The following is a 15,301-nucleotide window of genomic DNA, read 5'->3' on the forward strand; positions in this document are numbered from 1 at the left end:
TGATTAGGTCTGCTTGACTTTTGTTGTCAAGAATTCTTGCGATGTCATTTACTAATGCCGCTAGCTGTGTGTCGCAGGAATGACCCTTGCGAAACCCGTGCTGATTGTCTGCCAGGACGTTATGTTTCTCGAGGTGAGCCATTATGTGGTGATAAAGACAGTGTTCTAGAAGTTTGCAGGGGATGGATGTTAGGGAGATTGGTCTGTAGTTGGAGGGGTCCTTTCTGTCGCCTTTTTTAAATAAAGGCGTTACATTTGCATCTAACTAGTCATGCGGTAATTTGCCCAAGTCAAGTGATTTTTTGAAAATCTAGGTAAAAACGGGCGCCAGTGCAGAGGCGCATTCCTTCAAGACTCTGGCTGGAATTGCATCAGGACCAGACGCCTTGGAGGGATTCAGGTCTTTTAACAACTTCTCTACTCCGGCAGGATGAATGATGAAGTTGGGCATGTCTGGAATAGATGAGTCCCTCGTAGGTGGAATCAAACTAAGGTCTTCTGTCGTGAATACCGAGCTAAATTGGTTATTTAAGACATTGGCTTTGTCGGTTGGGGAAGAAACAGTATCGCCATCTGGTGTTAATAATGTCGAAACACCGAATACTTCCTGTCTCTTGGATTTGTTGAAGTTGCAAAAAGGTCTTGTGTTGTTGCTCTCGAGGCTTCCACCAATCATGTCTTTTATGTAGTCGTGTTTAGCTTTTTTCATTTTCCTATCTGTTGCCCTGCGGTGTTTTTTGAAAGCTTCTCTTGCAGTTTGTGACTTGGTTTTCTTAGTTTTCTTGTAGAGGCGTTTTTTCTTGTAGATGTCGCGTTTTATTGAGTTGTTGATCCACGGTAGTTTCCAGCTAGATGACGTAAGCTTGGAAGGGATGTGCTGGTTTATAGTGCAGATCAGGAAATTGCTGAAGTTTTCAACAAGATGATCCAGGGTTGATTGTTTGACGTACTCTGGTGTTAAAATTTCTATATTGAATTCATCAATGAGGCGCGAAATCTCAGTGTTAGCTTTGTTATACAAATAAATTTTACGTTTAGGTGGACGTAAGAGTTTCGGTTTAGCAGAAATGTTGACTATGACTCCGTCGTGGTCACTGATTCCCGAGATGACATCAGTACTTACAATGAATGAAGGGCTATTGGTAAGGCACAAGTCAAGTATGTTATCTTGTCTGGTTGGTTGTGTTATCTGTTGGTACAGATTGTGGTCAGCAGCAATATCAATCATTGCCTTACTAGGGCCTGCATATCTACCACCCGGTCGATGTTTCATCTGGTCCCAAAGTACATCAGGAAGATTAATGTCGCCCAGGAGCCACACTGAAGCGTGTTCACGAATTTTTGCTAAAGCTGCGTTGAGATTCTTAATGTAGTCGGTATCTGTGGAATGCGAGCGATAGAAGGCCCCAATGAACATTGGTGCTATGCCCTGGATCCGGATGCTAGCCCATATTGCCTCACAGTCGGTCTCCAAGTTTACTTCTTCGGTGGCAATGAGAGTATTTTTGATAGCTAGAAAAACTCCTCCATGTGAATCTGTGCCGTCTCTGTCTTTCCTGAATACCTGGTATTTTGAAGGGAATATTTCGCCATTGGTGATGGTGGTGTTTAACCATGACTCGGTCCCGACAACTATATCAGGATCTTCAGTTTCCATGCAAGACTTGGAAGCCATCAAGTTTAGATCGAACACGTTGGCAATTCACATTCAAGATCTTAAGAGGTATTTTGGATTTTTGGTTGTGTCTCTTGACTCTTGGATTAGTTTTGGTGTTCAATTTCGGACTTGAGCTTGGAGATGGTTGGAAGTTTTCTTGATCTGACAAGCCGAGTCCGGAGGTGTTCATATTTAATGTGTCGAATAAATTTGAAGTTGTTATGCTTTGCAGGCTGTCAAACAGGGAGGATGCGAAGTTGGGCAGACAACATCCACAGCAGATCCATATGTATGAAGAATTGTTCTCAAGAGCGTTAAATATTTCGTTTTTCATGTTCATGCAGTCTTTATGGTACCATATGGTACATTCCTCACACTCAATAGCCTGTTGCCCCCATTTGACCGCTTTACTACAGACCCCACAGAGATATTTAACTGGACGTGGACCGGGGTTGATGTTGATGTCCCCAGCAAGAATGAGTAGTAGTAAGCCCCGATGGTTTAAAAATGTCAATCCCAATGTTTGGAGCAAACTAGGGGTAGGTCTGGGATAACAAATTTCTTGGTTGACGAAATTTTATGAAGTCCACTCACTAAAATCAGTAGAACTGTACAGAAGGATGATGCTTTGAGAGGAACCCCCATCGTGGAAAGTAACATCTAAACAGTACGGTAACAATTTAAAATGATAAGCTACATCATACATGCACTACAGAGTTAAAAATGTTACCAAAGTTAAATGCTGAACGGTCTCAAAAAACAGTCAATTGCGATAAAACACATCTAATAAAGAGCATAATCCACATGAAAAATGACGAGACGATACCTGTCACAACGGGTTACAACGAACGGCGAATGACGACTTGAAACAAAATGGCTGACGCACGGTCACACATACGTTCATGATTGATTACAATAACACAAGTTCAATACTCACAGAATTGAAGCACAGGTAGATAAATTTGACAAAACATCCACATAAAAATCACTGCACTCTCCCTAGTCAATGATGAATGCCGAATGGAGGCACAGAACGGAGAAGCTAGGTGGGCGAAGTTTAGGTGATTGATGAAACCACAGCACTGCAACGTTACACATGTACACCACACTGTACTATACGACACACGACACTCAACGATAAAGTCTAACAGAAAATACACTAAAAATACACTAAAAACTTCGTTGAATCTTGTTAAAGATTGTCTTTGATGAAAACTCAATCCATTGGTGGGTAAAATAAGACTGTTTGTCAGTCATTAGGGTAAAACTGTTTTTCATGCGTATGAGCGCGAGCATAGTGATCCCTGGGGCAAAGAAAAAATGTTGGTACCAGGGTCCATTTTGCCATGATACAACGTCTCCGGAGTGTAATACACAGGAATTGGCGGCACGTACGGGCCGGGGCGATGTATGTGATCTTCCGGCTCAGCCTGAAAAGAAAGGTTGTTCCAACTCTCTGATGGGAAAAGGGCGGCTGTAGGAGGAAACCATGATGTTTTCTGAAGGGAGACGGTTTGAATGGGCTGCTAAACTTGTCTGTTGTGCCCAAAAGCATGACCACGCCACACCTTATTTACAAGATCTTCACTTGCTGCCGATTAGGGAGAGGATAACCTTCAAGATCTTGGTTTATGTGTATAAATGCCTCGACAACACAGCACCTGGCTATTTAACCTCTTGCCTGTCTCTTCATCAGCCTGGCCGCTCAAGTCTATGCTCAGCATCCGACACTACTCGCCTCATGGAACCAAACTCAATCAAGCTTCTTAAGTCTGCTTCAAGTCGCACATTCTCTCATTTTGCTCCCCACACCGGGAATGTACTCACCACCTCAAGCAGGGAATCTGACTCTCTACAAACATTCAAGAAGTGAATCAAACATTATCTACAAGACAAACTACATATATACCCAACCTACATGTAATGCGCCGAGTTCTTGAACTGGTGGCGCTTATATGTATGTATCTAATGAGCCTGTGACAAGGTATAATTCACAATGAGGGGGACTGTACTATCTCGCCTAAAGTGTAAGAACTGACATGATTTTATCCAGCCATGAAGTGAAAGATTTCCACTGTACTGACGTTCAGTAAGAACAGATTCCGCAAGGGTTATCCTGTGAAAAAAAGAAGACAGCAGAAGCAGGCTGGATGTTTCGAAGTCCAAGGGCGACGGTGAACTACCACAGGAACGGCAAGTATTTCTGCAGTTCGCTGTCATAATCTTTAGATTTGGATTCAGCGGTGTGGTGTCGGAAATAAGACCTTTACGCTTGCAGAATGTATTGCTAGAAGCAGACCTAAAAACGTGTGTACAGCTAACCCACGCTGAAATAAGAAGGACGATTTGTATGGGCTACTGGGAGGTGCAGTGTGTGTGGGTGACAACTTTATAGCCTTTGGTTTTGTGTAAATGAGTTGCTTGCGCATGCGCAGATAAATAGGAGGTGACATATTTTCTGTAATAGAATTATGTATATCTGTGATCTTAGACAAGTTTTTTTCTTGCCAATGGTGTAATATTTCTTTAAGTACTACAGAATCTTGACCTGCTCTATTGCTTCGTCTAATTGTTGGTGGTGTATGTGTCTAGAAATTCTTGGATGAATCATTGTAAAATCAACTCAAGTGAAATATTTGTTAATGTTAGTGGTTGAGTGGTTAAAAGATTTGTTTAGCCATACCTGGAAAATGTCGTACTTGGTGCCAACAATGACCAAAGGTAGTGGAAAAGGATCAATCATATCCTTGTCCTGTTGATAAAACAAACACACAGTACCATCTAAATAAACACAATCAGCAAAAATTCAAATAAAAATCAAGCTAATGTACCTAATTTATATTATCCATGAATATTTGAAATCATGTGACCATTGAAAAAATAAATGTACCAAAATTACAATTTTATATATTTCTGTATACTCACAGGATGATCCTCTCCAAACAATTCTCTCGATCTCATCTTGATCTGAGCATTAATCTTTGGATTTGAAACAGATAATTTTGAGATAACCTGTTCAATCCTCTTCAGTGTAGTTTGTATAAGAACGTCCATAGTTATCCACAGTTCATTAGGATGGGAAAGGTCAAGAATCAGCATGAATGAAGAAGAACTGCATAGGAATTATAAATAGGATCGGTTTGCATATTATAATAAATACTAAAATGTATTATTTTGTTATTTGTATTTTTTCTGGTAAATAAACCAAGCAACACAGAGTACCCTAAATCTCTACACTCTTTACCAAAGGAAGCATTAACACAATTAAGAATGCATCAGAAACTGTGGCATAAAGGAATGAATGGGTTTTCAGCAGAGATTTGGGTGTGATCTCTGGACACAGTAGTCTTGGCCCAAGACTATGGTGCTTGATATTGGATAGTGTACGCGCAGTTGTAAATCGCCAAAGCGCGCCCGCCACGGTATGATTTAGTTTACTGGACGGCTTGTAATCTAGACTATAGAGGCAAGCTACAATAGTCTTGGACTTCCTGCAGCGCTGTGTTAACTTGTTCATTGTTTTCTGCTTCAGCTTTCCGACGAAACCAATCGAACCAATCAGCGTGCGATCGTAGTAATAAATTAGCATAATGTATTCTGTGACCCAGGGTCATTCATGTTGATCAAATCTGTATAGAAAACCAAATGTCATAAAGTAGTCATTGTTTGTGGCACCTAATTTGCTCTGATTCTGAACAAACCTTACTTCAAAACTTGTTATTATGTACATAGCCTCCTTCTTCCTGCTAGTGCTATTTCATCATGCGAAGCAAAATTTTCTTGTGTTACACTATGGAAGGGCAGCTAGTTAAAGTTTTGCCTCACCAAAATCCACTTCACATTCCCATTGGAAGGAAGTATGAGCCTACTCCTACTACATGAGGTTTGTTCCTGTAGCGGAACCAACATATAGTTCATCATAGGAGTAGTATGAGCCCAGCTTTATGTGAGGTTGGATTTGTCTGACTCGAGTCACCAACACTTCAATGCACACAGAAGCATATCCCTTGATTTGAAAATGGCTCATTGGCTAACATTTTTTTTTAACTGACATTTTTCTTCAGTGCAATTGCTATAGTTGGGTTGATTGATGATCGTAACCCTCGATGGTCAACGGATTAATATTATAATCAAAACAACACATTTTACATTAAGCTTGATGCAGAAAAAGTTTGGCACAAAGAGACCCAATATAATCAATGAACTTATTCTATGATTTGTATTTATGTCATTCTTCTGATAGGGCTCGTTTCCAGGAAATGAGTAGGCTTTTAGAGAATTGCTGCATGACCACCTTGGAGTACTGAAGTAGTTTACTTTTTAAGCCTCGTCTTGTCAGATGAATGGGCAGTCGACTGCTCTGCAATTAAGGAATGGAGTTCTTGATTCAAGTGACAGAATCAAAATTCAAGCGTATATATTTGTGGAAGAGATATTTTGCTGTTTTGCAGAGGACGTCTCAAGAAAAAAGGAAAAGATGGAACATCATATTAACTGTCAATCAAGAAAGACATATGTGAAGAAGTGTACTCTACATTTTGCTGCAAAGTTCCACCAACATATCAAAATTTATTGTCAACATGTATCATACCAATACAGAGATTGACTTTCAAGATGAGTTTACATAGCTTTTTCAACCCTGAGGGAGCTGTGTGCATACTCTTAGCAACCGATGCTTTTGGACTGGGGTTGATGTTTGTCATTATTTTGAACACCAAGGGAAATTGATGGAAATGTACAACTAAGTGGAAGAGTTGGGCGAGATGAGCAACATGGTCTTTCAATTGCCATAAACTATCTAAGACACAGAGAATCAGATGAAAACTGCATTGCACCCCACAATTTAGAAGAGTGGTCGTAGGCTCAGCCGCTCACACAAGTACATAGTACAAACAGCATTGTGTATAACTGCTGTGATAACTGTGCACTTTAAAGGCTGCTGTGGGAAAGCCTGTGATGGGCGACTAGTGGTACGCACTACGACTGATCGCAACTAGTTATTGCTTAGTCGAGTTGCGACAGCCATTATTCACCTACTCGCTAAATCGAGCCACCACAACAACTACAATAGTTGCGACTATTCCTGCTTGCTGAACCAATTGTGTCGCTCACAGTCACGACTTTTCACGACAACATAATTTACCTATGAAACACAACCAGACATCTGTAAGCCTGGGCCACTAGTGAAATTTACTACTCGACTAGTCACACCTCAAAAAGTCATGACTACGACACTAGTCGCGACTTGTTTGCCGCAGGGGCAATATGGTAAATTTCGTGCTGAGAGGATTGATGGATTGTCACTGGTGTCACTGATTGTGTTTCGTAAGTAAATTATGTTGCCATGAATAGTCCTGAGCGCTACAATCGGTTCACCAAACAGGTAGGCGTGACTATTTTTGTAGTCTAAAGTAGTCGCAACACGACTAGTGATTTTAATAGTCTCGACTGTGCGACTAGTGTGACAATGTGTGGTACGTGTGGTACGTACCCCCACACGTACGTAGCCTTAAGGTAAGGCAAACCAGGCAAACTATCACACGTTCGTCCCGTACGTCCGACCATGCGACCATGGCCCAACTTCATGCTGCTTGGCGCTGCCATGTTGTTCACACATTGAATATGCATTACATGTACACAACCTCGACAACGGCCTTATTTACATAATACGGCAACGCCCACAGTGCACGCAGCGCTGCAAGAAGTCCAAGACTATGGTAGCTTGCCAGTATAGTCTAGATTACAAGCCGTCCAATAAAAACCGTGGCGGGCGCACTTTGGCCTATTATAACTGCGCGCAGTACAGTATCCAATATCAAGCACCATAGTCTTGGGCCAAGACTATGGACACAGCGGCTAGTGATTATATGCTTCTGAGTGGCAGACCCCAAACAAAGATACTGACAAACAAGAAAAGTTGTGTTTGAAAACGCCCTGCAAGCCAGTCCGTTTCTTGACATTTGACAAATGTAGAACAGAGTGTTATTTTTTTCACAAACTATCTTAGCCAGTGTTGTCCAATGTTGTGCCATAATGACCGTTTTGGTTTGCCTATAGTCCAACATCGACAGACCTCTGGGGTGGGGGGGGGGGGGAACTTGACTTTGCAGATGACATTGCCCTACTTACAGAACAAATCAGCCAAGCCAAAGAGCTTCTTGAAAGGGTAGAGACTAAATGTCAAAAAGTGGGTCTGCAGTTGAACATCAAGACGACAAAGTATATGGCATACAATACGGATGATCGAGGGTACATGCCTCAAAGTAATCAATGGGGACAAACATAAGACGGGCCGACTTTCAATATCTAGGGTCATGGATTGACAACACAAGCAGAGATATCAAAGCACTCCTAGCATGAAAAATGTATTGTGCACAAAAATGAGTAGACACCTGAAGTTGCAGCTTATCGTGGCCACTGATGAATCAGTGCTACGCTTTAAATTGGTTACAGTAGTCAGATATCGCATGAGATCGCACCACAGAGCATCAAGCATCCTTACTGCTTAGGAGCATTTAAGCAGGCCCCGTAACCCATGCCGTTAGGGCTTCACGTTACAGGCTCACAGGCGCCACAAATTGCATTCACCATTTGATGCTTGGTAAAATCCTGAATTCTCCCCTGCAAAGAGAAGTGCTTTGACTGATCCCCTTCTTCAAACCCTGTCTTCTTCTATAAAACTGAGAACTTAAAATTTTCTGATGGGGCTTATTCCAGGCGGCTTATAAAATGACCTGTGATATTTTTTGGATGGTGATTGACTAGTGCTGCGGCTTAAATTCCTTGCAACTTATAGGCCAAAACATATGGTAATGGCTGTGTCTAAATGATCAGAAACCATTCTACATGTACTTACAGTAACATATCCTGTTTGATTGGTACTTCAACAAGCTCAGATAGGAAAGTACCTCCTCCAAGCTCCCACATATGAGCAACATCCTTTGTCTGTAAAAAACAAATATAAATACTATTGTTGATTCGCATCATTGTTCATTATCAAAACGTGTACAAAACCTATAACACCATTTTGCAAAAAGGTGAGTCAATTTATGTGAATTATACGCTGACTATTTTCTCCTTTTAACTTCTGGTATGAACCAGAAGAAAAGGCCACATTAGAGAAAAGTTTGTGTCAAATAAAAAAAAATCCTTTCTGATAATGTGTAGAACCCCATGGTGGGGTTTATAATGATTCTTAAATATCAATTTTCAGCTTCCGATGTGAACCAAAAGTCAGTTTGAACATCCAATAGTTGTCGATATATTGCAAATATCCATTGTGAGGTTGGTTTATTATTAGATGTACATGTACAAGCTTTAAGATCAAAATCCACGTGAATAAAACGTTATTAACAGTGAATACTGAGAATAAATTAAGTCTTACACTAAAATGGAAGTAGCATTTCCAATTACATACATACATACAGCCTAGTTTTCAATAAGGGAAAACAAGAGTGGTGACTCGTTTTTAAACAAACAATTAAGAATGGGTCATCACTCTTTTATTCATTCCCATTTATAAAGGCCTCTTTGTTAAAAAAAACATTTTTTTTTTTTTTTAACATAGACAATTTGCTCGTAGTGACAGTTAAGTTTGTAAATTTTTCAAAGAATTATGTTTGGTGCGCGTTGGGTTGTGTGTGTAATAATAGAATAAGTACGGGTACTAATATAAGTTATCACACAAGTGCAATTGGAATATGAAAATATAGATGCATACTACGCGCTAGTCACTGGTTGAGCATCATGTGCATGTTGATGTTGATTGTGACAAAAACTAAAAATGTACAACAAATTGTTTAAAGATTTTTCAAAATTGTTATGCTTTTTAACATACTAGAACAGCGAAGCTGCCATGGCAAGCTGCTGATCACCAAATAGAACCCATGACTGACAGAAAAACCAATCATTAGATCAACTGATGGTCACAGGGGTGGGGACATTGACAAGTATGAAGTAATGACCATTTAAGGTTGTCATTGCTTTAACTCATTCAACTGGAACAAGTGATCTTTGAGTTTTATCTTTTCATATTATATACATGTAAGCAGCAATATGTGATTAACATTTTGCACTCTTCAGTGATGCACTCTTTGAGTTTTAGCGTTTCATGTATGCATCTTATTTATGTGCAGGGATATGATACATGACACATTACTGTTACAAAATGGACCAAAAATGGACAACAGATATTAACACAATTTACCCTGTAAGGATGTTTGATACAGTCCATAGAATCATAAAAAGTAGCTACTGGAGCAAGGCGTTACAAAAGAAGAGAAATACCTGCATGTAAAGTGAGCCACGCAGAGAACTTTCTGTACATAACTTGGTGTCCAATTGAAGCACATTTCTCATACTAAACAGGGAATTTTCAGAAACCTCAAAGTTGTGTTTGAAGTATGTCCAAATAGATGCAATATGACATAAAAAATAAAAAAAAAGGTTCCAGTTATCGTTTTAAGTTCGCTTGTAAAATTTGGCATGACAAATTCAAAATGTTTCTTACAATGTTGCACTAACCAATAAATATAAGAAGACATGGTTTAAAAAAAACACCGAGTATTTGTAATATTTTTTAGGCAGGATTAACTGTGGCAAGTATAGCGTACATAACATGAAACCAAAACTGTATACATTTGTTGGGAAAATGAATCAGCCTTTACTTGCTAGTGACATAAATGTTTTAAACCATTTGAATATTTAGGACCTGTTTAATACTAATTGTTAAACACCAACTGATTTAATTGTAATATGTTTAGGCAAGGTGAACTGTGACAAGTAAACGTACATAACATGGACACCAACATTTTTAACAAATTTGTGGGAAAACTTAATTGGTCTTTATGATTAATGATTATGATTAATGACAACATATTTGGCAAGTGACAACATATTTGTAAAACATTTGAACAGGTAGGACCTGGGGCCGGTTTCACAAAGCAATAAAATTCATCGCAAGACAAATTTTAGGTATCACCATAGTGATTTGTATTGTGACATCACACTTTTCTTAGCAACTACGATTGATTTGCAGTTACGATCAATCTTAGATCTGTTTTTATATTAATAGTAATTTTCTAGTTTTAATACTGAGAAAGAGGTACCTTTTCACTTGAAAATGTTGATCATAGAAAGGCTTATCAGTTATGACAAAGGGGTGCTCATTGCCCCAAAGTACAATAATCTTACAACTGTATAATAGTACAATTTAAATTTTGGTTTGGGTAGATGAAGTTATAACAAAGGGGTGCTCAATGCCCCAAAGTACAATAATCTTACAACTGTATAATAGTACAATTTAAATTTTGGTTTGGGTAGATGAAGTTATAACAAAGGGGTGCTCAATGCCCCAAAGTACAATAATCTTACAACTGTATAATAGTACAATTTAAATTTTGGTTTGGGTAGATGAAGTTATAACAAAGGGGTGCTCAATGCCCCAAAGTACAATAATCTTACAACTGTATAATAGTACAATTTAAATTTTGGTTTGGGTAGATGAAGTTATAACAAAGGGGTGCTCAATGCCCCAAAGTACAATAATCTTACAACTATATAATAGTACAATTTAAATTTTGGTTTGGGTAGATGAAGTTATAACAAAGGGGTGCTCAATGCCCCAAAGTACAATAATCATACACCTGTAGAACAGTACAATTTAAATCTTAGTTAAAGGACTTGGATCGGTCGAGTTGGTCTTTGAAAAGCGTTTGTAACTGTTTGTTATGAAATGCATATATGATTAAAAAGATGTTTTAAAAGTAGAACACAATGATTAGTAGTACTCGAAATTGCGTGGTTTTCTTTTTACCTCGTCGACTAATTTTTAATTTAAATGGCAGTCTGTGTTAGTTTGCAAAGTAACATGAAAACCACGCAATTTCAAGGCAAAATGTGTGTGGATCATTGTATTCCATTTTGAAAACATCTTTCTAACCATATATATGGTGCAGTTTAAGCGTTTTAAACACTTTTCAAAGGCCAACTCGACCAATCCAAGGCAACGGCTCTTTTAAGTTAGATGAAATTATGGCAACAGGGTTTAAACCAAATTTAATTAGATTTGAAAATATGGTGACCCCTAGAGTTGATCAATTTCACGATGCTTTGGTGTGACACCCAGGCAATGTTGTCAACTCTGGGCCATGTGTAAATCCCTCCAGTAGCCTTCAAAAATCGCACCTCTACTTCTTTGCGAATCGCATCAACATCTTGAATCTGAAAGATGAATGAATGAGAACTGTGATTACAAAACAATTTCAAAAGACAATATGTTATAGTGTCAACTACTACAGGTGATACTTACATCTTATGATTCTCATACCGATACCTAAAACATGTAAAAGGTAGTACTGGAGCTGCAATACCATATCTCATCATAATGGTATAAAATATTGAGTTTCAAAATGTGATATAATATGATATGTTTTTTCCAATTACTCACCAGACCAGCAAAGTATTTGGTGTTTTCTCGGCGACTTTCAGCCTTGAACTTGCCCAGCACGTAGTCCCCATATTTCCCAGCTGCTTTTGGTTGCACATGGACTCCACTAGTGCCTGGACTATCAGGGGAAAGTGATGTGGCTGAAGGGGTCGTCTTCTGAGTTGGGGGCTGCAGCTCAAGCTGATTTAGGTCTGGAGGGGAGATGAAGGATAACGATGTCTCCTCTTCTACATTGTCTGGGGCCTGTGGGTCATCAGTGTGAACTCCACACTGCGGGCAATTTCGATCAAGGCAGGTTTTCTTGTTCTTGTTATCTTCTTTAGGACATAGAGTTAAATTAGAAGCACAATACTTATCAGTGATGTTAAGGTTGGTTTGACCTTTTAAAGATCCATAAGTATTCAATGCTTTAAGTCCAAGGTCGACGTTAATACAGTACTGACAAAGGCATTCCCTGAATTTGTGTTGAGTGTATGGAAGGATGTGCTTAGGCCGATCTTCAAAATGTTGAGAAGCCAACTTTGACGTTGGGATGCATTTCCTTGTATTGATTAAAGGTTGCACTTAGAGTTGACGCAAGTACCTTTCAGCCAACCACACCGTCTTTTTCTACCGTAGCCCCTCTTGCATTCGGGATGTTTTGACTGACGTCTTCACGGCTGTAGAAATCTGTCACACTTCTTACTGCTTCTTCTGACAAAGCATCTTTTCTCTTCTTCCGTTTTTCCTCCCAACCCAACTCGTGACCAGAGCTGATGGCAATGTTGGATAGCTTCCAGCCAACTCCAACATGACGTAGCACTTTCCTACTTTTTTTCTTCGCCATGACTGCTTTGATCATTAGCCTCTTCAAACGCATATCTTTCGATCTCCTAGCTTTTCTTAATCTTGCCATTGTACCTTCGATGGATTCTGTGATTGCTGTCGCAACGAATAGCTTTTTCTTTGCTGCTGGACTCAAGATTGAGAGTTTCTGATGAATTAACCTCTTTGACTTAGGTGTTTGTGCACTGATGCTGGCAGAAATGACTGAAGCTTTCAGGTTTCGATCAGTTGGTAGACATTTCAGAACTTTCTCTTTACATCTAAATTTAGCAACTCGTTCTTTTGAAGTTCCTGTCTGCAGAAGTTCATGAGATGCAGGTGTTTCGTCATGGGAACTTGCTGCAGAATTGTCATCGAGGCTGGCTGGTATATTTTTGTATACTGATGTGTCTGGATTAGCTTTGTCTCTATTTAATTTGTATTTTTTTCGTCTCTTTTTGTTTATTGCCGCTTTTTTTTGATGGCTCATATTTTCTTGTTGCTTTTTTTTCTGTTCTCTCCACACTGTCATCTGCTTTTCACACGATTTCCGAGTCTTAGGCTTTTGTTGAGAAGGCTTGTTACTGTCCTTTAGATGATCCCGATTTCTCTGCTGTCTCAGATTAGCTTTGTCTCTATTTAATTTGTATTTTTTTCGTCTTTTTGTTTATTGCCGCTTTTTTTGGATGGCTCATATTTTCTCGTTGCTTTTTTTTCTGTTCTCTCCACACTGTCATCTGCTTTTCATACGATTTCCGAGTCTTAGGCTTTTATTGAGAAGGCTTGTTACTGTCCTTTAGATGATCCCGATATCTCTGCTGTCTCACTCGTTGCAGTTCCCGACAACGCATCTTCGATTCTTCGGATTGTCGGAGTCGATATTCTTGAATTCTTAGTTTCTCATGGTCTTTACTGACTTTGTAAAGATCTTTGTTTTCTTTAATTCTGTCTCTGTACTCCTTGGAGTATTCTTTGGGTGATTTCTTTTTTGATGGCTCGATGAGTTTAATTCGTGGGAAACTAGGGAGGCTCTGGTTTCTTGCTCAAAGTTCCATTCTGGACTGCTGGAATTATTAAAAATAATTAAAAAGCAAAATTAACAAAGCTTATTTTAAATTTTGCAGATGTTTTTTCCATGGGATACCTATTTTTTTAAACCACCTTCAACCATTAATTCTAGGCCTGGAATTTTGTCATTCTTAGAGAAAGGGCACCTAAACTACATGGAGGCCCATAACCCCCCCCCCCCTTGCCCACCACAACAAAGTCTAAATAAAAAATATCTTTTGAGTATCCGCCGCTTCAGTGTCCAATTGATGTACGTTAGTAATTTAAAAACACATCGAAAACCATAAAAAAAATGTGTTTAACTAATTTAAAAAATAGTAGAAGTACTCTTTAATGCTACAGCCAATAAACAAAAAAATTGGTGCATTGTATCTCAAACATAACGCAGACACGAAAACGTTTGCGGCAGTTTTTCCTGACTTGCGACAGTTTTTCCTGACTTTGGTATCCAAGTGATGTACGTTAGAAATTAACCTAAAAAACCCTTTAAAAAACATTAAAACAAATATGACATCAAGCATGTCAAGTCAGCAGAATGTGTTTTAATAATAAGAAGAAACTAAAGTAATTTTTAATGCTAAAGCCAATAAATTCAAAAATTGCTTTATCATATCGCGAACATAACGCAGACACGGCGATTGTTTGCGGCAGTTTTTCCTGATTTGAGGCAGTTTTTCCTGATTTTGGTATCCAAGTGATGTACGTTAGCAATTAACCTAAAAAAAACTTTAAAAAACCACTTAAACAATTATGACATTTAAAGCCAATAAATTAAAAAAATGCTTTATCGTATCGCGAACATAACGCAGACACTGAAATCGGGCGCCAGTTTCAAAAAATTAGTACGAAAACTTTAGGACTTTCTGCTAAAAAACTAGTTTTGCAAAAAACTAATGTGATAGAACACCCCAAATTGCTGATGCTAGTCAAAATACGTTATCCACCTTTGCTGCTAAATTTTTAAATGGTTAACATTTACGGTTTTTATGAAAACTTGAAAAAATGTGGCGATAAAACTTACCTCAATCTTCAAACGCCCTCAACCTTCCGTACATAACCAGTGTCCAAAAACCGGACACGAAGCAACATCGTGATGTGTCAACAAACGCATCCAGTGGCAACCAACCTCGGCCATTCGGTGACGTAGGGCTTCCCTGATACAATTGCATGCGTACATAACGAGCAGACGAGGAAATTAAAGCCGCCGTGGATTTTTTTTTTGTACCTCACTAGCGTTTTCGAAACCCCCACAACGTTTATATTTTGTGAAGAAATGCACACTGCACACGCTGTATAAACTGTGTGGCAATAGCTACGCGTGTACA

The 15,301-nt window shown here is 39.0% G+C and overlaps 1 protein-coding gene across 2 annotated transcripts in view; it reads right to left on the reverse strand.

Moving 5' to 3' along the window:
• Positions 1–15,301, reverse strand: part of LOC117305105 (cytoplasmic dynein 2 light intermediate chain 1-like) — a 111,094-nt gene that overhangs the window by 53,947 nt on the left and 41,846 nt on the right. For both annotated transcript variants that reach the window (XM_033789893.1, XM_033789975.1), the window contains exons 6-8: positions 8,514–8,602; positions 4,583–4,769; positions 4,341–4,409 (exon numbers count right to left, since the gene is read on the reverse strand). In XM_033789893.1, coding sequence (XP_033645784.1) covers positions 4,341–4,409; positions 4,583–4,769; positions 8,514–8,602 — 345 coding nt within the window. The remainder of the gene's footprint in view (positions 1–4,340; positions 4,410–4,582; positions 4,770–8,513; positions 8,603–15,301) is intronic.

Source organism: Asterias rubens, chromosome 1 (genome assembly GCF_902459465.1).
Source record: "Asterias rubens chromosome 1, eAstRub1.3, whole genome shotgun sequence".
Taxonomy (NCBI): domain Eukaryota; kingdom Metazoa; phylum Echinodermata; class Asteroidea; order Forcipulatida; family Asteriidae; genus Asterias; species Asterias rubens.